General features: G+C 37.8%; 2 protein-coding genes across 2 annotated transcripts in view; one reads left to right on the forward strand and one right to left on the reverse strand.

Annotated features, from left to right (window-relative positions):
* Nucleotides 1-7,852, forward strand: part of LOC308613163 (interferon-activable protein 203-like) — a 48,163-nt gene extending 40,311 nt beyond the window's left edge. The window contains exon 10 of the mRNA XM_081226204.1: nt 6,267-7,852. Coding sequence (XP_081082330.1) covers nt 6,267-6,296 — 30 coding nt within the window. The 3' untranslated portion in view covers nt 6,297-7,852. The remainder of the gene's footprint in view (nt 1-6,266) is intronic.
* A 2,105-nt stretch (nt 7,853-9,957) lies between these two features.
* Nucleotides 9,958-22,853, reverse strand: part of LOC308629777 (myeloid cell nuclear differentiation antigen-like) — a 30,690-nt gene continuing 17,794 nt past the window's right edge. Inside the window, 3 exon segments of the mRNA XM_081258012.1 lie at nt 9,958-10,183; nt 10,186-10,246; nt 10,630-10,711. Of these exon segments, the coding sequence (XP_081114138.1) occupies nt 10,017-10,183; nt 10,186-10,246; nt 10,630-10,711 (310 nt within the window). The 3' untranslated portion in view covers nt 9,958-10,016.

Genomic DNA, 22,853 nt, shown 5'->3' on the forward strand with positions numbered 1-22,853 from the left:
TTTTGTTTTTCCAAACAAATTTTGAAATTTTTTGTTCTAGTTCTGTGAAAAATGTCAGTGGTAGTTTGATAGGGATTGCATTGAATCTGTAGATTGCTTTGGGTAGTAGAGTCATTTTGAAAATATTGATTCTTCCAATCCAGGAACATGGTATATCTCTCCATCTATTTGTATCATCTTTAATTTCTTTCATCAGTGTCTTATAATTTTCTGCATACAGGTCTTTTGTCTCCTTAGGTAGGTTTATTCCTAGATATTTTATTCTTTTTGTTGCAATGGTAAATGGGAGTGTTTCCTCTGCACATTTTTTGATTGGGTTAGTTATTTTGATATTAAGCTGTATGAGCTGTTTTTATATTTTGGAAATTAATCCCTTGTTGGTAGCATCATTTGCAAATATTTTCTCTCAGGCCATAGGTTGTCTTTTTGTTTTGTTTATGGTTTCCTTTGCTATGCAAAAGCTTTAAATTTAATTAGGTCCCATTTGGTTATTTTTGTTTTCATTTCCATTACTCTAGGAGACTGATCCAAAAAAATATTGCTGCAATTTATTTCAAAGAGTGTTCTGCCTATGTTTGTGATAGGTGTTTTATAGTATCCAGTCTTACATTTAGGTACTTAATCCATTCTGAGTTTATTTTTGTATATGGTGTTAGAGAATGTTCTAATTTGATTCTTTTAGATGTAGCTGTCCAGTTTTCCCAGCACCACTTATTGAACAGACTTTCTTTTCTCCATTGTATATTCTTGCCTCCTTTGTCACGATTAATTGACCATAAGTGTGTGGGTTTATTTCTGGGCTTTCTATCCTGTTCCATTGATCTATATGTCTGTTTTTATGGCAGTACCATACTGTTTTGATTACTGTAGCTTTGTAGTAGTCTGAAGTCAGGGAGCGTGATTCCTCCAGCTCTGTTCTTCTTTCTCAAGATTCTTTTGGCTATTTGGAGTCTTTTGTGTTTCTATACAAATTAAAAAAAATTTTTTTCCAGTTCTTTGAAAAATGCTATTGGTAATTTGATAGGGATTGCATTGAATCTGTTGATTGTCTTAGGTAGAATGGTCAGTTTAACAATATTGATTATTCCAATCCAAGAACATGATATACCTTTCCATCTGTTTGTGTCATCTTCAGTTTCTTTCATCAGCATCTTATAGTTTGCATTTAAGGGTATTTTTAATCATATTGAAGAGAGAAACTTCAGAGAGTTTATCAAAGGGTATGATATCTAAGCTAAATATTGTAGAATTCTTTGAATTTTCAGACCAGGTAGATTATTTAGTAAATTTGGACTTCCTTAAGGCAGATTTGTTTCAAATACTGGCTCTGTCATTTGCTAGGTGACTAATAACTTAAATACTAGGAACCTCTGATTCATCATCTATAGAATGGAAGAAATACCTTTTATCCCAGAGGATAGTTAATAGAGCTCATTTCGATCTAAATGATCAAGGATTTCCCTGAGCATTTCAGAACACAAAGTTACCTGCCTTTAGTGAGATACACATACTGGTCTACAACAGAGGTGTTTGGTCCTACAGGGCAAATTCCATGGTCTTTGTCAAACTCACATATACACATTCATGTGGGATGGATTCCTGGAACACTAACAAAAGTTAACACAGCCATACCTAGTTTTATTGCACTTCACTTTCTTGTACTTTCCAGATATTGCCTTTTTTTTTTTTTACAAATTGAGAAATTGAGGGTTTGTAACAATCCTGTGTAGAGCAAGTCTCCTGGTGCCATTTTTCCAAAACATTTGTCACTTTGAGTCTCTGTGTCATGTTTGGCAAGTCTCATAATATTTCAGCCTTTTTCATTATTCTTATATTTGTCATGGTGATCTGTGATCAGTGATGTTACTATTGAAATCATTTGGAGTGCCATGAACCACACACCCATATAAAATGGTGAATTTCTTTGATAAATGTTATGTGTGTTCTCACTGCTCCACTGATGGGCCATTCCCCCATCTCTCTCTCTCTCCTTGGGCCTCCCTATTCCCTGAGATGAAACAATATTGACATTAGGCTAATTAATAACCCCACAGAGGCCTCTATGTGTTCAAGTGAAAGGAAGAATCACATATCTCTCAGGTTAAATCAAAAACTAGACATATTTAAGCTTAGTGAGAAAGGCAAAAAAGAGGTCAAAAGCTAGACATCTTGCATTAAATAGACAAGTTGTGAGTGTACAGAAAAACTTTTTAAAGGAATTTTAAAATGTTATGCCAGTGAACCTATGAATAACACAGCAAAACAGCCTTATTTTTTATATGAAAAAAGTTTTAGTGGTCTGGATAGAAGGTCAAACAAGCTACAATAGTCCCAGAGTAAGGCCCTAACACTTTTCAATTCTATGAAGTCTGAGAGACGTGAGAAATCTGCAGAAGAAAAGTTTGAAGTTAGCAGAAGTTGGTTCATGAGGTTTAAGGAGCCATCTCTATAACATAAAAGTACAAGGTGAAGCAGCGAGTGCTGCTGATGTGGAAGCTGCAGCTAAGTTATACAGAAGATCTAGCAGAGATGACTGATAAAGGTTGCTACACTCAACAACAGATTTTCAGTGAAGATGAAACAGCCTTATATTGGAAGAAGATGCCATCTGGGACTTCCATAGCTAGAGAGGAGAAGTCAGTGCATGGCTTTAAAGCTTTGAAGGATGGACTGACTCTCCTGTTATGGGCTAATGCAGCTGGTGACTAAGTTGAAATCAGTGCTCACTGACCACTCTGAAATTCTGAGGGCCCTTAAGCTTGCTAAATCTACTCTGCCTCTGCTCTTGTAAATGACACAATAAAGCCTGGATGACAAGTGCATCTGTTTACAACATGGTTTACTGAATATTTTAAGCCCACTGTTGAGACCTACTACTCAGAAAAAAAAAAGATTCCTTTTAAAATATTACTGCTCATTGACAATGCACCTGTTCACCTAAGAGCACTGATGGAGACGTACAACGAGATTAATATTGTTATCATGCTAATACAACATCCATTCTGCAGCCCAGGTATTATTATTTAAGAAATACATTCACAAGGCTATAGCTGCAGTAGATATGATTCTTCTGATGGATAAGGGCAAAGTCAAATAAAAGCCTTCTGGAAAGGATTCACCATTCTAGCTGTCATTAAGCACATCCCTATTTCATGGGAAGAGGTCAACATACCAACATGAATGAGAGTTTGAAGGAAATTTGAAGGAAGTTTGATTCCAAACCTCATGGATGATTTTGAAAGGTTCATGACTTCAGTGGAGGAAGTAACTGTAGATGTGGTAGATATAGCAAATGAACTAGAATTAGAAATGGAGCCTGAAGATGTTACTGAATTGCTGCAATCTCATGATGAAACTTCAATGTATAATGTGCTGCTTCTTATGGGTGAGCAAAAAAAATGGCTTCTTAAGATGGAATCTACTCCTGATGATGATGCTGTGAATACTGTTGAAATGACAACAAAGGATTTAGAATATTACACAAACTTAGTTGATATAGCTGTGGCAGGGTTTGAGAAGTTTGGTTCCAATTTTGAAAGAAGTTCTACTGTGTGTAAAATGCTATTGTGGGTGAGGAAAAAAATTTCTTCTACCCTCCTGGATTCTTCGGCTGGTCTAAGAATTAAATTGACATAAGACAGATTAATAGAAGTAAAGCAAACAAAAGTTTAATAGCATGTATACATGGGAGAGACCCAGAAAAAGTGAGTAACTCACCAAGATGGCTGAAACACTCACCTTAAATACCATCTTCAGTTAATGACAAAAGAGGATGTTGGAGGTAGTTATTTGGGACTTCCACTGGGAAGAAAGACAATTCACATGAAGATGGAAAAACAAATGTTTTGGTAAACAAATGTTTTCTGGGCATGCAGAGAGGATGGGACACAGAGTGGACTCTGATCTCTGGGCCCTGCCAAGTTTTCCTCCACTACACCTATCCTATATTCTTTGCAGATACCTCTGATGAGGCCTTTATTCTGGGAACAGCCCCTTTATCTAAATTCTTTACACAGCTAAAGGGGAGATGAAAAGAAAAACTTACAGACTCTTCTGTTTCTTAAAAATAATCAACATAAATTAATCCTCATGCCAGAAAGACATATTTTGGGGTGGCAAACTTTGTTCCCCTACACTATCAAACAACATTGCATGCTATAGAGAGATTTTCCATGAAAAGGAAGAGTCAATGAATCCAGCAGACTTCATCATTATCTTATTTAAGAAATTGCCACCACCACCCCAACCTTCAGCAACCATCACCTTCATCAGTCGGCAGCCATCCACATCCAGGCAAGATCCTCCTCCATAAAAAAAAAAGATTATGACTCACTGAAGATTCAGATGATGGTTAATGTCTTTTTAGCAATAAAGTATTTTTGATTCAGGTATATACATTAATACATTAATTAATGCTACTGCATTAATATGCTACAGTATAGTGTAAACATAAATTTTCTATGCGCTGAGAAAGAAAATAAATTGTGTATCATTTTATTGCAATATTTGCTTTATCACAGTGGTCTGGAACTGAACCCATAATATCTTCAAGGTATGCCTGCACTGGAATGCAAACAGATCAAATACAAAGGCTGACATATCAGGCACTCAGAAATGCACATGCTCTTTTTTTTTTTTTTTTACTTATTACAAACTTTAATTAAAGCCTATTCTCTAATCTGACATTTAAGTGAAATAGTAGATATAAAAAAGGTCTTTATGATTGAGTGTTCTCCCCAAAATCTCTTTTGTGACTGAGGTTGTAAAAAACTCTCAAACTATAATTTTGCTCCCTGCCATTCATCATGATGGTGCTTTTAGTGCTAGGAATAAAGGACATCAAACTTGGAGTACTTAATTGCAATTAATCCCATAGGACCCAATCATTGCACAAAACATGTGGAATCAGCTAATGTCGAATTTGCTTATTACTGAAGATAGTCAATGTGGAACAGAGCTTGCTTGAGTGGATGATATTGATAATTTTGGACATGTGCTAAATATCTTACATAGATTTTCTCATTTAATTTTCAGAATAACCCTATGAAGTAGCTACTCTGATGATCCCCTTTTTTTTTAAATATCTTTATTGGAGTATAAGTGCTTTACAATGGTGTGTTAGTTTCTGCTTTATAACAAAGTGAATCAGCTATACATATACATATAACCCCATATCTCCTCCCTCTTGTGTCTCCCTCCCACCATCCCTATCCCACCCCTCTAGGTGGTCACAAAGCAGCGGGCTGATCTCCCTGTGCTATGCGGCTGCTTCCCACTAGCTATCAGTTTTACATTTGGTAGTATATATAAGTCCATGCCATTCTCTCACTTCTTCCCAGCTTACCCTTCCCCCTCCCCATGTCCTCAAGTCCATTCTCTATGCCTGCGTCTTTATTCCTGTCCTGCCCCTAGGTTCTTCAGAACCTTTTTTTTTTTTTTAAGATTCCATATATATGTGTTAGCATATGGTATTTGTCTTTCCCTTTCTGACTTACTTCACTCTGTATGACAGTCTCTAGGTCCATCCACCTCACTACAAATGACTTAGTTTCATTTCTTTTTATGTCTGAGTAATATTCCATTGTATATATGTGCCACATCTTCTTTATCCATTCATCTGTCGATGGACACTTAGGTTGCTTCCATGACCTGGCTATTGTAAACAGAGCTGCAATGAACATTGTGGTACATGACTCTTTTTGAATTATGGTTTTCTCAGGGTATATGTCTAGTAGAGGGGTTGCTGGGTCGTATGGTAGTTCTAGTTTTAGTTTTTTAAGGAACCTCCATACTGTTCTCCATAGTGTATCAATTTACATTCCCACCAACATGTACATACTCGTTGATCTTGCCATTACTCAGACTCTCAATGAGATATCCCAATCCTTCCTTCACAGCATGGTGCCAGGAATAACGTTTGCCCCTTCCTTCCACCTTTTCTCCCAGTAAGAACTTTCCCTTCAACTCGTGGCATTGAGTACACCTTCTCCTTCCTCTCTCTTGTTCTCCAACAACTCCTGCCTGTCCACATGCGCTCACGCTGGGTGTGAGTGCATATCTCATTTCAGTGTCCCAGCCAAGAATTTGGGGTGGTGGCTCAAAAGACAGGAATTCACTAAAGAAGATAGGTGAGAATGGGAGAAGAGCCCCTCAGACGGGAAGAGAAAAAGGGATGCAGCCCATAGCAAGGTGACACAGTGTGAGTGAAGGGGGAAATATATAATCAGGGTCATCTCATTGTTTATCTTATCTCTTTCTTCTTCAAGGTCACCAAGGCCAGGAAAAGCAAGGAATAACCATTCAATCCTGAATCTTATATGGAAACCTGATTAGAGATGTTCTTCTAAAAACCTGGATGTCATTAATATTGATGTTTATGGAACTAAGATCTAAGTACAGAAAAAATAGTATATATATATACATATAGTTGAAATACCGCATTATATATACTAGCCATTAATTCTTAGGAATGGGGTGCTTTTCACTTTTTTAATACATTTCTGTACCATCTCAATGCCTAATTTTGCATCTATAACTTTTATAATTTGGAAAAAATAATAAACATGATTTTTCCTAAAGCCATTCCTCCCTAGGAATCTAATTCATTGCTTAAAAGCAAATAGTCTGTGGGCTGCAAATCAGATAGGGACATTTAAGACCCAAGCAATATTTGGATTTATACTTTGGTTGTGATCTTTACAGAATATAACTCTGGTCAAGAATGAACAGGTTGAACAAGCTGTGCCCTGCTCAAAGAAACCCAAGAGGAAGGCAGAGCAGCTGAAATCCAGTCTGTGCTTCAATTGCCAACCCCTATCCTAGGGAGGAGTTGCTTTAGTCCAAAACAATGATATCTTTTCAGAATTGATCTCCTGGAGGGGCCATAATTGGGTAATTTGTGTACCAAATAAGGCAGCTTCTGATGATTTGCATGAAGTCACTAGTATACGTTGGAAGTAATTCTAGCCCTGTCTGATGTGAAATAACTGGTTCCACTTACTTATTCAGGTACTAACAGGTAAATAGCTCTGCAGCTATACTTCCTGTTTCTCACATGTGTGGATCCTATGAGGAAGTTGCTCCAGGCAAAGACTTGCATTAGGCAAACACTGACGAATAATTAATTTAGTTTAGAGTACAATGGCAGAAAGTAGATAGCTAACACTGAAATTTACAATGTAGTTTTTACATGTATTTTATTGAAGTAGAGTTGATATATAGTGTGTGTTAATTTCTGCTGTACAGCAAACTGATTCAGCTATACATATGAATGTATTCTTTTTTGTATTCTTTTCCATTATGGTTTATTACAGGATATTGAATATAGTTTCCTTACAGTATATTTCTTGATCACATATTTGGTACCTGGTGTTTTGCAATTATTTTGTGTCACTTATATTAGCTCTAGAGGGTTGATAGTGTTCTTCTTTTCACTCTCCTAGTAAGAAAAATAAGGGACAGAAGGTAAGATCATGTTCCTAATGATTAGAACAGTTCCATCATAACAAGAATTTCCCTCATGCCACTTTATTGTCAACGCTTCCTCCAATCCAAGCTCCTGGCAACCACTGATATAGTTTCTTAACTTAAACTTTTCCCTTTTCCAGAGTTTCCTAAAATGGAAGTTAAAATGTATATAGCATTTTGAGTCTGACTTCTTTCACTTAATATAGTACATTTAGGATTCATCCATGTAGTTGTGTGTATCAGTTTATTCCTGTTTATTGCTGTGTAGAATTCAATGTGTGGACCCACCAAAGTTTGTTTATCCATTCCCCAAGTGAGGAACAATTAGATTGTTGACACTTTGACATATTTACAAATAAAACTGCTGCAAATATTCCCATGCAGATTTTTGTGTGAACCTGTGTTATCATTTCAATGAATAAAAATCTCGGGGTGAGACTGTTGGTTCATATGGTAAATGTATTTCAAATATATAAGAAATTGCCAAACTGTTTTCTAAGGTGGCTGTAGCATTTTTCATTCCCCTGAGCAATGTGTGAGAATATCAGTTGCTCTGCATCCACCTCAGAGTTTAGCATTGTAGGTTCATGTTAATTTTAAAAAATCAAACAAAGAAACTATCCAACTTTTTTGCCAAGTAGTGTACAACTTAACATTCCTACCACCATTGTATGACAGTTCTAATTCCTCCTCATCTTCATCAGCCCCTGGTATGGTCAATCTTTTTAAATTTTAGTCATTCTAATTGGTGCATAGTGGTATCTCACTGTAGTTTTAATTTGCATTTCCCTAAAGATAAATTAGGTTGAGCATCTTTTTACGTCCTTATTTGCCACCTATGTATTTTTTTTTGCCCACCTTAAAACTTCAGCTGTTTGTTTTCATAATACTGAGTTTTGAGAATCCTTTATAAATTCTGGGTACAGGGTCTTTAGTGACTATGTCACTAGCAAATACTATGTCTCAATCTATGGCTTGCCTTTTCGTGATTTAAAGGTAACTTTTGAAAAGACATGTTCATTTTGGTGAAGTTTAACTTATCAAAAAATTTTCTTATGTAGATTTTTTTAATGCTTGGGGAAAAATCAAAAGAAGAATGTGACACATGAAAATCATAGCAAATTCAAATTTCAATGTCCACCATACAGTTTTATTGGAACACAAACATGCTCATTCATCTATGGATTGTCTATGGCTCCTTTTGTAGCCAGTGCAAGGTTAAGCATCTGTAACAGAAACTCTAGGGCCCACATAGTTTAAAATATATACTATTTGATGCTTTACAGAAAAATTTTGCCAAGCCCTCTTTTGGAACATCAGTGGTCTTCTAGTACACTTAAACATAAAAAAGTAAATTTTATATTAACTTCATTTTTCAGATTATCAGTGAGGTTGACAATCTTTTCATGCTATAAATCTTTGATTTCCTGTGAATTTGGTTATTTTTCCTCATCTATATTAACTTGTATAACTACGTATAGTGCCTATTTTCCATTAATCATTATATTCATTCAACAGATATTGAACAACATAATATCCCTGAATATTTACATAGAGCAGAGCCCTGTCCTGGCTGTGGGCTGCAATGAATGAGAAATACATTTCTATTGTGATAAGATGTTGAGATTTTGGAATTGTTTAACCAGGAATTATCCCATTCTGGCTAACCTGGGTTTGGGAAGGAACCTGTGTACTGCTGCTCTCCGGTAACTCACAATCTGATTGAAGAGGCTGTCTGTATTAGGTATTCTTCAATTAAATCTGTTTAGACCAGTTGATCTGAATTGATCCATTTCATTTCAATTTTTGACCTTAATAACCTGGATGGAGAAAAAATATATATAGTCTGAGATGAAGTTGATCAATTACCCCTTTAATGCTCCCACTGTCCTCCTAAAGTGCATCTTTCTTTTCTTCTCATAAAATTATCTTCTTCCCTTTCTCCCAGTACATTGTTCACTCTTGAATCACTCTCCTGAAGTTAAATCTGGCTTGAGATATACACTCCTACTTAACACGGGCACATATGCCAGTGTCTCAAGTCTCCACCCCACTCTTAAAAAGGGAGACAGCAGCCAGTGCAAACAAAGCTAAGAAATGGTGAAGAGGACCAAGTAGTGGCAGCAAGATGTACTGGTATGAGGGAGAGATGAAAACTCAGCAGTAGGGGTTTATCCTGACTCAATTTCCCTGGACTATGGTAGGTGCAAGGAATTGACTTTGAGAAATGTGTCCTCAAGGTATACCTGGTCTGTGTCTACTTTTATATACCTCTTTCAGAATAATTTGTCCAACTTTGGGCAAACCGCCTGCATTAGACTTAGTGTTGAACAGTAAGTGTTCAATAGTCTGTAGGGTTGTGTGGGTACCACAGCATGTGTCTCTGCCTTATGAAGTGCATGTCCTCTTAACTGTGTGTCTAGGATGTGTACTTCCTAAAAGGAAGCTCCTAAGTTCTGTGAGCTGTAAGTGAACTAAATATCAGGGTCTTCCACTCCATAATCTCTTCAATAGCACCTGTCCAGTTTGCTGAAAGCAAACACAAAACATTATCCTTTTGGAGAGTTGACTTTCCTCCGTGAAGTTCTCACCTTAATGACACTATGAACTCCAGATTTCAGCTGTAGTTTTTCTCCAGCTTTTGACAACTTGAAGAAAGTAAGTTGAAGTTTATCCCCTTCTTTACACTGGATTTTGTCTCTTTTCCAAACACCAATACTTCCATCCTTCCTGTGTTGTCATTTAGGTCATATAATATATGATTCCTCTGTTCTGCTTTCTGCAAAAATAAAATCAACACCCAGCTTTTTGTAATCTGATTAAGGAATGCTACATCAATCAGACATCAGAAGTGCTGGCAACAGCCTCCAGAAAGAGATATAAGGGAAAAATTACAGGTTGAATCTGGCACATATACAGCTAGTAGATGTTGGCAACTTCAAGTAGAGAAGATAGTTGTGTATTTCTTAGATCCTATTGCCTCTTACGTCCATCTTTCCAGTCCCAAGCTCCCTTCCCTTAGGAGGCTAGGATGGCCATTTGAGTCAATATTTGGTAGGGCCAGTAGTCAGAATAGGCAGAGGAAAGAAATCCCAGAGTTGGAGGACAATTGCTTAAAGCAACAAATCCAAGAGACACATGAGCAAATGATGCAAAACCTACTGAAGAGTCTAAATAAGAGTTAGGAATGAGGAGGAGCACAATGTCACCCCCAAATGTAGCACTTTGACGTGTGGAATTTGAGCTAAAGGCAATTAAGAAAGAGCAGACTCAGGAAAACCTTTTTACATCTCCCTAAACCTACCTAAAAGAATTTAGATAGGGGGCCTCTACCAGAAAGAGAGCTATTACCAAAGGTAACTTTTTACATTAGAAAGACTTATCTGCATGGTAGGGCAAACATCTATTTACCAAACATCTGTTCTTCTTATCTTCCTGTGAACTTTCTTCCTCCCCTTTGAAGCCCCAGAACCCTACCCCCTTCTGCTTAGCTCAGGATGGTATATAAGCCTCAGTTGCCTAGCCTTCTTTGAGTCTCATATTTTTTTATGGGGCTCCCATAAGGTTTAAATCAGGGGTCCCCAAGCCCTGGGCTAGGGATCGGTGGTGGTTCCTGGCCTGTTAGGAACCCAGCTGCATAACAGGAAGTGAGTGGCAGGTGAGCAAGTGAAGCTTCATCTGTATTTACAGCCACTCCTCATCGCTCTCATTACTGCCTGAGTTCCGCCTCCTGTCAGATCAGCTGCAGAATAATAAATATAATGTGCTTGAATCATCCTGAAACTATCTCCCACCCAAGCCCATGGAAAAATTGTCTTCCATGAAACCGGTCCCTGGTGCCAAAAATGTTGGGAACCGCTGGTTTAAATTATAGACATTTCCTGCCACATTGGATTGTTCCAGTTACTGATATATCCTGAGCCAATTTCTATTTTGCCTTGTCTCTTTGGATGCAGTTCCATGGAATGCTGATGCCTCCAGCAGAATAAGCCCTCCTACTGAGTCAGCACCCCAGCTTCACCTCCACTCTTCTCACCTTGCTCTCCCCTCTACTTCAGTCTGCATTGCTCAAAATTTTAAGCCACTTTATTTCAGCCAAATTGTTATCAAGCTAAATCAGAACAAATGACATGATGAGGAAAACAGGAAAATTCATAACCAGGGATATAGGACAGGTAATCAAAATGAGGAGCACATTACATGGGAAAGGACATAATGAGTTGGGCCATGAACCAGGTGGGTACTCAGATATCTCAGCCCTAAAATTCTAAAGTCCTAAAGACGTATCAAAACTTCTTCCATGCATACTTTTCTGTCTATAGTAAATGAATTCCTCCTTTCTTATTTTTGTTTACCATCCAATTTTCCAAACTAGAAACTTGGGATAATTGCCTTTTTCTCTCTCTCTTTTACCTTTAATTGTTGGTGAGTGCCTGTGGATCAACCTCCCTAAGCTCTAATCCCTCCTCTTCTACACTGTTGTTTCTGTTTTGCACTTCCTTAAGACCCTAGTATATATCCTGGAAACTCAGGATCTAAACATAAAAATATAAGCCATGTTGAGAGCGATTTAGATCCATCATGGGGAATACAATTCTTTAGCCAGAAGGGAACTTAAGAGGGCACAAAATCCACACATCTATGTCTGTGTTGGACCGGACACCAACCATGAACCATTTTCTCCTTAAAGGCAGCATGGCACAGTAGAAAGAGCATGACTTTTGTAATCAAATAGATGGAGATTAATCCAGGCTCTGCCACTGACTGGCTGTGTATTTTTGGACAAATTATACAGTCTCTCTGATTTGCAATTTCCCTTTTTATAAGATGGAGACAATAAAATTATCTATATCAGGGCACTCTTCTGTAGATTAAATTAGTAAATTAATTTATACAAAAATAATCACTGAGCCCAGGCTCTGTGCCAGTCACCCTTCCATATGCTGGAAATAAAACAGGAAACAAAATAGAAAAATATCTTTACCATTATGGAGTGTACATTCTAGTGGGTAGAGACATGAATAAAATGAGTAAAATGAATAAAACATATAGAATAGAGAGTGATAAGTACAAACCAAATACACTTAGAAAAAGATCTTTTAGGCAGACAAAAACCCAACAGTTACAAATGTCTTTGAAATATGAGTGTTCCTGGAAGCTTGAGGAACTCTGAGGAGGCCAGTGTGCCTGGAGTGGAATGAGGGAGAAATTTGTGGAAGATAAGGTCAGTGAAGTGATGATTGTCTTGTATGACTATACTGGCCATTTACAGTGGACACTTGTTCTAGTTGGTCAATCCTTGCGCCATGCAGTTTGTTAAATATTTCTTAATATCGCCTATGCTTATAGGTCGGTTAGGAGATAAAGTATGGAAACTGTCTAGCCAGGGCCCAGAACATGGTGAAGTGAATGAACTGCCAGGAGAGAGCAAGTGGATATTTCTGGAAAATAAATTTTAATTGAAAATCAGGAGTAGAACATTATGGTGGTTAGGAAATAAGATAGATTAAGAATTCAGAAAACAAAAACCAAAATGCAGTGACAAGCAGTTATGTGCAAAATTTAGGGTGAAAGGTATATCTGACGAGGGCTAGGGTTAGAAAGGTTAGGCATGAGAGGGAAGTTGGAACACTTGCACCAAGTGGGAATTTAGTTAAATTATAAGGTGGAATTCTTTTCTTTCCAACTCGAATGTTTCTCTCATATAGTCTTTCTCCTCTCCCATTCTGCAATCTGCATCTCAAATTTATTTTCTTTATTTTTTTCTTTTTCCCAAACTAATACCATAAACCTTGGATAGTTCTGGTGGTAGAAAAGATATCAGTGGCTCTGTAATGATCTCCCCATTTTAAGTAGAATAAAGATGAGACTCAGTGCTGGAGCAGGAAAGGAGACTGAACCTCTATGAAAACATCAGGGGTGATGTAGCTCAGTTTTGTCCTACTGTACACACCTAGAACTGGCGCCATTAATCTCATCTGCATTGCACGGCACAGGGAAAGTATATGAATGGATGCAGTTCCTGGTTCATCATAGCTATTGTTCTCTGACCCTTACAATAGTGGACAAGGCATACTTTCCCACCTCTCTGCCTTTTCTGCTATTTTCATCCCCGATTTGATCATTTTGTCTGAGACAGACCATCCTCCAGGAGGGCTTCTCTGATGATCCTTGCTAGAACAAGAATTCCTTTATTCTGCTTTATTTCAGGATTTCCTCTTTTTACTCTCAAGATTTTCTCAGATATTACTTCACACTAAAATTGGTGATGAGATACTTTACTGTTGAAAACACTAACTCTCCACCCTAATGTCTAATTTTGAGACTGTCCCATTACTAAAATATATAATTTACTAAGATTTACTCAGCAAAGGGGGCAAAATGAATTAGAACTTAAATTTCATAGTATTTTTTTTTACTTGATATATATTGACTTATTGAGACGAGGGAAATAATTTAAAAGTACTGGAGTAGTGGTGTTTGGATTCAGAATTTTCTTTCCTTTTAGTTTCATATTGGGGCTTAAGAATTTTGGCCCAAGGAAAGAAGCTCTTATGCACCCAAATAAATGTTCCTGTATTCTTAAATTGGTTAAGCCATCACCTCATGTGTGTCAGAAGAAAAAAAAAAGGAATTATTGACATGCAAGTGGTAGAAAGTTATGGGAGGAAATGCTTACCGACTTGGCCAGTCTTGTTCCCTGGCCATGACAAATGACAGACTGCTTCTCAGGCTTATAAAGCCAAACACTGATGTAAGCACTTCATTCTGGGACTCTAGTCTTGGGATCAGCAATTAACAAAGTAAAGAACAGGATGACTTTGGGAACAGGGATATAACTCCTCCAGGGGTTTGAAATATGGTAAGTTATTGCTTCTTAATGTTATGACAGTAATTTAGGGCTTGTGTAATTTTGTAGTTTCAAAATGTATTGATATGTCCAGAATAAAAATATGACCATGGTGTCAATTATTACTGTATTCGCCAGTGAAAATATGGTTTAAAGTAACTAATAGCAGAAATGCATTCAGATAAACTCCATGATTGATTTGGTATCAGCTTACAAGTTTACACAAACTGAATTACTTTAAAGTTCCCTGTACTATACCATGTTTTACTTCTTTCTTAGAATCTAGGTTAGCTGGTATAATGGTACAATAGAAAGTTGGATTACTTTATTTGGGATAGAAGTTGCCAAGTTACTTACCTTGAATATATTTTGACGTAAAACTTAGATTTTAACAAGCCTTCTCAACCATTCTTCCTTTTGAAATCATTCTACAAGGATACATGTGAGTTGGCAACTGTGATTTATTCTGGCTTTCATCTACACTATCGGCTTAGAAAGCCTAGGTAGAGAATATACACTGAGGAGATAAATGTAAATGATGTAAATGATGAATGTAAATGATGATATAAGCACATGATGCTACACTGATATAAATTGTTATCTAGTTTCTAAGGCACTTTACAGAAGGGACTGACTGTGTCTTGCATTGTATTTTCCTCTGCTCAGCAAAGTTAGAAGATGTAGGTTTTAGAGATGGCCTCAAGGTGGCAGTAACTACACGTAATTGCCCCAAGTAACCCAAAGCTTTGTGATTTTCTGAGGGTGAGCCGGGAATCTAGAGGGTTGGTGAGCATAGGCTGAAGATATTTAGGAATGCCTTTTGTTTTTTCTCTAAACTGAAGAATTCATTCCTCTCTGTCCAGGATAGCATCAAATTTCCCCTACTGCAATCTTTCCTCCTTTTGCTGTTGTAATGATCCTAGAATTTTATTATCCTGACTAGGTAAAAATGATCCAGTATGGGACAATATTTCAGTAAGGGAATCTGGTTGGAAAGTTATGAATGACTGGTAGCTCTGTACTCCATATAAGAAGTCAGTTAGGTTCCTATTTTGTTTAAAAATTCCATCCTGGAGTATTCTTAGGTCTACTTTGTATGTAGCAAATTTATTTGTGCTCCATGCCACCCTTAACTATTTTGGTAGGAAACCAGTTTTTGTTTTGTTTCCTGTAGGGTTCATCTTTCATCCTTTGTTGAAGGTTCTTTCTGCATAACCAGGCATGTCTGCACACAGAATGCTGTATCAGATTCTTCTCACAACCTCTCCTCATGTGCCATAGAGCAGAGCAGAGCAGAACAGAGGGAACTGTACTCAATATCTTGTAATAACCTATAATGGAAAAATAATCTGAAAAAACTGAATCACTTTGTTGTATGCTTGAAACTAACACAACATTGTAAATTATACTTAAATACAAAAAAAAAAAAACCCAGAGAATGCTGTTCCCTCCACCACAACCCCCCCACCCCCCACCAAATAATGGAAAATGACATCTTGAGATATGGTGTTTTTAAAATCAAGGCTAGAAGTTAGCTTTTCATGAAGAAATATAACTTGGCCATAGACCTAGGGCACCCAAGGCAGATGATACAGCTGCACTGTGGTGTCACTGGTGAGGGGCCAGCATGTCATCCACCCATCCATCCACTTACCCATTCAGTAAACATCCCTTGAGTTATCTAATAGGTGACAGGAACTCTTTTAGGTTCTGGTGATAAAGCAGGGAGTTTAAAACACATCCAAGGTTTACAGAGCTTACATTCTAATGAGAGAGGTAGATCTTTTTCTTGACCACAAATTAATGAATTAATAAGCTGAGGTAAGAGTTCCAACTGAAAGGATGATGGTTGTTGCAGAGCATGTGTCAAAGAAACCTAACAACAGCCGGGAGTTAGAGTGGGAGTTGGTCAGCTGAGGCTTCTCTTGAGAAGTGACTTTTGTGCTAAACTCTGAAAATGAACAGGAACGAAAATTAGCTTCAGTCAGAGGAAACACAGTGTGAAAAAGGCCTGTGGCAGGAGTTTGACTTTCTTGAGGGCTTGAAAGAAAACCAGTGTGGCTGAAGTACAGAGAATCTCTGAAGGGTGGTATGATGCCCTTTGAGAGAAGACAGTGTAAGCCCTGTGGAACATGATTAGAATTCTTTGTTTTTATCAGATGTGATTGATCAAAAGGTTTGGGGCCATAGCGTGTTACTAGATTTCATTTTATAGTGAAACTTCTGGATACTATTTGGGAAAAAATGAGTAGCCAGTTTGACTTTGGGGAGAACAACTCTTACCATAGGTCTGGAAGAGATAATAGTAACTTTGATTTGCTTATAAAATGGAAATGGAGGAAAATATACTGAATTTAGAGAGATTTGAGAAGTATTAAGATTTGGTGATAGGTTGGAAATGAAAGGTTAGTGAATAGGCATTGTCAGGGAGGATACTTTAGTTTTATTCAAATAATTTAAGTTACCAGGTGAAATATACATTTATATATAAATATATATATATACCTTATACATGTAAATATATATATGCATAGATATAGATATACATTTTGGTATATATGTGTATATATGTACTACTTTTTACTGTATTATATCACAAATATAGAAGGTACACAGATCTTAAGAATAAAGCTCAATAAATTATCAAAAAGTAAATGCAAGATGATATACCATCTTGGTCAGCACCCCTGAAGTCCCTTTTTTCTCCCTCTAAGACTCACACTTAAAGATAGCCATTATCTTGAATTCTAACACCAGAGACTAGTTTTGCCTGTTTTTGAATATAAAAGGAATTTTACAGTGCAAATTATTTTGTCTTTCTTTTTTCAAATGACGTTAGTATAATTTCATCCATGATATAGTTTGTAGCAGTAGTTTGTTCATTTTAATTTCTGTATAACATTTCATGTTTTAGTTTTATACATATAAATATATATATATATATATATATATATAGTTTTATACATATATATGAGAGAGAGAGTCTACTGTTGATTGTTATTTGGGGCCATTATGAACAGTGCTGCTATGATCACTTAGGTTCATTATAAATATTATGAACATTAAGTATGTCTTTTCATTTATATATACACATATGTATGCAATTATATAAGTATATATATAACATTGTGTATGTGTGTGAATCTTTCTCTCGGCTGTACACCTGTGAATGCAATTACTGGATAGTAAGGCTAGTATATATTGAATTTTAGCAAAGAGTTCCCAACTATTTTCTGAAGTCGTGTAGTAATTTGATAATTCTACTTAGTTCACATTTTTTTAAAAAAATCTTATTTACTTAAAAAAATTTGCCATTTTTTAAAGAGTATTTTAATATGCATTTCTCTGATAACTTTTGAGGTTGAGCACTGTTTATGTTTATATGGTTATTGACCATTTGTATATCTTTAGCAAGGCGACAATACTTTTTTTTTGCCTACTTATCTGGTGGTGTGTCTACCTTTGAAACGTGTGGATGAAAGTTATTTATATTCTGGATACCAGTACTTTGTTTTATATATACACATAAAGTATCAAAAAGTGAACCCCCTGGGTACACTACTATCTCAGTCAATAAATGGAAATGTATCTGTTCTCTCACTTTGTGGCTTGGTTTTCACACTCTTAATGGTACCTTTTGGGGAATTGGATGAATTGACGCTGTGGTAAGCTGTAAACACGCTATCACACCTTGCATTGTGATCATGCAGATACTCATCAGGAGGTGAAGACTCCATATCTTAACCTCTGATTCTGGGTGTAGGCATGTGACCTGCTTTAGCCAATGGGGCATTAGGAAACATGAAGAACAGATGTGAAAACCATGTGTACATTGGAGCTTGCCTTCTCTTGTTTCTGGGAACCCTTCTGCCCTACTGTGAACAAACCTTGTTTAGCATTTAGGTGATGAGACACCACAAGGGGTGAAGCCCCAGTTATCACAGTCTTCCCAGCATCTCAGCTGAAGTCCCAGACGTATGTGTATGAGAAGTCATCTGCCAGTCAAGATTGGAAGAACTGCTCAGACAATCTACAGAATTATAAGAGATAATAATGTTTGTTTTTTTAAGCCTCTAAGCTTTGGGGTGGTTTATTATGCAGTAAAAGTTAACTTATGTGCCCCCCATCTTTTGTACTAGTATTATGATTATTATTATTATATATTTTACCTTTACATGTTATAATCACATACAGTGTAATCATTATCATCATCATTGCTGTCACTGTCCTCATCATTGTTGTGGTATTAAACTGTCAATACTCTTTATATTTACCCATGTATTTGCCTTTTAAAGTGTTCTTCATTATTTCAGTAAGTTCTTCTTTCTGTGTGACATTTCTTTCTTCTAGCCTGAAAAATTTCCATTGTTATTTCTTACAGTAGATTTCTGGTCAATATGTTCTCCTGGATTTAGTCTGACAACATCTATGCCAGAGTCAGAATGTCTTTGTGTATCATTATATTCCTGTACCTGTATCTCTGAAGGTATTTACCTACTGCTACAATATGCTGAAGCAGCTGCAGGTGTGTGTGATCTCAGTGCAAGTTTTGACTCAAGATAATTTTCTTGTATTCCTGAGAGGAAATATTTACATTTTCTCAGCTACCTATGTTTATCTCTTCTGGATTAATGTGCATTTATTTACTTTTAACCCATTGATAAGAAATACAAATGGAAAAAAGAAGCAAAGCTAGTGAAAGAGAGAAGTCAAGCTGAAGTGATTCCTGATGTTTCTGCAGCTCCCAGAAATTATGTCATGAACATGCCCTACTAGAAGTCTCTCATATTAGGTGTGATGGGCAAGTGGAGGGGCCTCAGTCCTTGTAAGAGCATCCTCCATTCACTGTCTTTGTCATGTCCTACATTGGAGCTCTCTGTTCTTTATCGCACAGCATGCAAGTAAAGAGAACAAGGCTATAATATGAAAGGTATGTCTGGGTAACAAAAAGGGAAATTGCTTCAGATTCATCAGGTTAAACACCTACTGAGCTCCTAATCTCTGCCAGGCTCTGGGCATCTTAACACATGGTTACAGGGTGGATTCTATAAGAAGAAAACTCTGGAATAGACAGTTGTTTTCAGGCAGTATATGTGAGAGTGTTCTCAGGATTAATACCTGCAAGGGAATGACAGAGAAGAAGAGGCGAAATTTCAGCTCCAATGCATTACAGCAAAGACCCCAGCAAATCCCACAGGGAGCTCAGGAGATGGGAATACCTTTCAGAGTTGTCATAATTTGGATACAGGAAGGAAGACCTTTATGCACCTGCACTAAGATGAGGTAGCCCTCTTCAGGCAAGAGTGATACCTGGAGAGGGTCTTGGTTTCTATAAGAATGATTACCTTTCCTAAAGAGGAGCAGCAGACAACATATGGGAGACTCACCACAGAATTCACCACAAGCGTGCAATGTCATTCCCTGTGAGGCAGGTATATCATTTTATAGACGCATGAACTCTGGAAACTGATTATACATACTCTCTTCCTTTTGTCTAGAGCAACTACTTTCTCTGGACAGGGAGACAAGATTCAGGTGTAAGCGGTGACTTCCAGTCATCAGTAATGGAAATATACATTATCCAGCTATAGGTACGTGGTACAAAGAGAAGAAATCTTGGAGTAGACCTAAGTGAAGCTGACACTTTCCTCAATTGGTTCAAATAGAGTCTGTTTCATGGTCCTCTAATGGATAGTGTCCTCTAATGGATAGACATTTCCTGCACTCCAGGTCCTACTAGAGATTCCACTCAGGAGGTCCTACACTTGGCCTTATATGCCTCTGTTTTTCTCTATTCCCCTTTGAGTTTGGACAGCAACTTGCTTTTCAAAAGTAGCGTTTGCTTCTAAAATGACACCCTGATCTCCTATCTCTGTTAATTTGGAAAAGCACAAAGAAAATAATTACCTATAATCTTATCACCTAGAGAAAACCATATTTGATATTGGTAAATATCTCTCTAGTGTGATTGTGTGTGTGACTTAATATTTATTTATCTAATAAGAAACACATTGTATATTTTGTTTGGGACCTTTACCACTTTTGAATCAATTTATCATACTATTCCTCTAAAGCAGTTTTAATATTTATATAGTATTCTCTCGTCTGACTATCACATATTTAATTTAATCAAATCCCTTTTTTATATTTAAATTATTTCAATTTTTTAGAGTTACAAATGACAAGATATAATTCTTTTATATAAACCTTAGGGGTAGTTCATTATTTCTAAGGGTAAATTCATAAAAGTAGGGTTGATTCTTCTTTTTAATTCTCTCTTTAACTCATTTGTAGGATCTCAGACCTAGGTCACTCCCTTTACTCACATCTAACTTAATCTGTCATTTTATCAAGCACAGGAGCATCTCTAAAAATTTGGGAATGTTTGTGCAGATAATTAAACTCCCTTACTTTTATACCAGAGAAAATTAATATTCAGGACAGTATTGGGTGGAGGAATGAGGACATCTTGTATCCTAATGGAGTCAATAGAAGGACCAGCTTCACCCCTTTGCCTTGTAAGCAATGTCTCAGAGATCTGATGGGCTCTTCACATACAGTAGAAAAGCAAGGATACAGTTCAGAGAGTCTGCCTCCAAAGCTGGTAATATGGTCTCATCTGAAAGTAGGACATGAAATCTTGCCTATACACTCTCTTGTCTATCTAGATGATTCTAGATCTCATATCTCTTCCTAACCCCTCTATATTTCTTCTTTGGCTCCATCTACCTTGGCTGGCTTTCAGAGGTTTAATATCATGAATGAAGTAATGTTTCCTCAATAGTACCTTCTTTACTCAAGCTGAAGTCTTTCTTCTGTTGCCTTCAGCCTGAGTGGAAAAAGATGGTGGCCCAGCAGGAATCCATCAGGCAAGAGCATTGCAGAAAAGCCTGTGACAGGCACGGTGCTGAAAGCAATGAAGCCATTTGAATTTGAGACCCAAGAAGGAAAACAATAGATGTTTCACACTGCAGTGGCTGTGGAGAGTGCATTCTTTTATGTAAAACTTTTCAATAAATCGCTGAAGAATAAATTCACTCCAAAAAATTATGATATCAAAATATTATTGGCATAGTTGTTTCCTGGAAGCAAATAGTACCTCCCTTGTGTGTGATGTTGAATCTGACCAACAGATCAGTGTCCCACAGCACATTATCAGAAAACCTGGTGAAACCTCAAAGATCATAAGCTTCAAACTCAGCTGCATAAAACAATTGTGAATAGGCTGTTTGTAGTCCAGAAGGTAATTATATATAATTTTATGTTGATTAAAAGGAATCATTTATTCTCCTCTATAAGCTTGGAGAGACTTTAGAAATTATTCGTTTCAAAATACTTTTATAGAGTGGACTTTCAAGATGGCAGAGGAGTAAGACATGGAGATCACCTTCCTCCCCACAAATACATCAAAAATACATGTACATGTGAAACAACTTCTACAGAACACTACTGAATGCTGGCAGAAGACCTCAGACTTCCCAAAAGACAAGAAAATCCCCACACACCTGGGTAAGGCAAAAGAAAAAAGAAAAAACAGAGACAAAAAAATAGAGATGGGACCTGCACCTCTGAGAGGGAGATGTGAAGGAGGAAGTTTCCATACACTAGGAAGCCCTTTCACTGGTGGATATGGGGGGTGGGTTCCAGGGGGGAAGCTTCAGAGCCACCGAGGAGAACGCAGCAACAGGGGTGCAGAGGGCAAAGTGGAGAGATTCCCACACAGAGGATCGGTGCCGACCAGCACTCACCAGCCTGAGAGACTTGTCTGCTCAACCACCAGGGAGACTGAGGGCTCGGAGCTGAGGCTTGGGCTTCGGAGGTCAGATCCCAGGGAGAGGACTGGGGTTGGCTGCGTGAACACAGCCTGAAGGGGGTTACTGTGCCACAGCTAGCTGGGAGGGAGTCCAGGAAAAAGTCTGGAGCTGCCTAAGAGGCAAGAGACCATTGTTTTGGGGGGTGTGAGGTGAGAGGATTCCTTCCCTGTCTCCCCACAGAAGGCAGAGCACCACCTAAACAAGCTTCAGAGATGGGCATGAGCTGCAACTATCAGCACAGACAGCAGAGACGGGCATGAAACGCTGATGCTGCTGCTGTAGCCACCAAGAATCCTGTGTGCAAGCACAGGTCACTACCCACACACACACACCCCCCAGGAGTCTGTGCAGCCTGCCACTGCCAGGGTCCCATGATCCAGGAACTACTTCCCGGGTAGAACACACAGTGTGCTTCAGGCTGTTGCAGCGTCACGCTGGCCTGTGCCACTGCAGGCTCACCCCGCATTCCAATTATAACTACTCCCCCCCTGCATGAGTGAGCCAGAGCCCCTTAATCAGCCGCTGCTTTAACCCCATCCTGTCTGGGTGGGAACAGAGGCTGAGGGCAACCTACATGCAGAGGTGGGGCCAAAATCAAAGCTGAATATCAGGAGCTGTGCGAACAAAAAAGAGAAAGGGAAATCTCTCTGTGCAGCCTCAGGAGCAGTGGCTTAAATCCCCCAAATCAACTTGAGGTACCCTTAATCTGTGGAATACCTGAA

This window comes from Mesoplodon bidens (assembly GCF_964165515.1).
Source record: "Mesoplodon bidens genome assembly, chromosome: 2".
NCBI lineage: Eukaryota > Metazoa > Chordata > Mammalia > Artiodactyla > Ziphiidae > Mesoplodon > Mesoplodon bidens.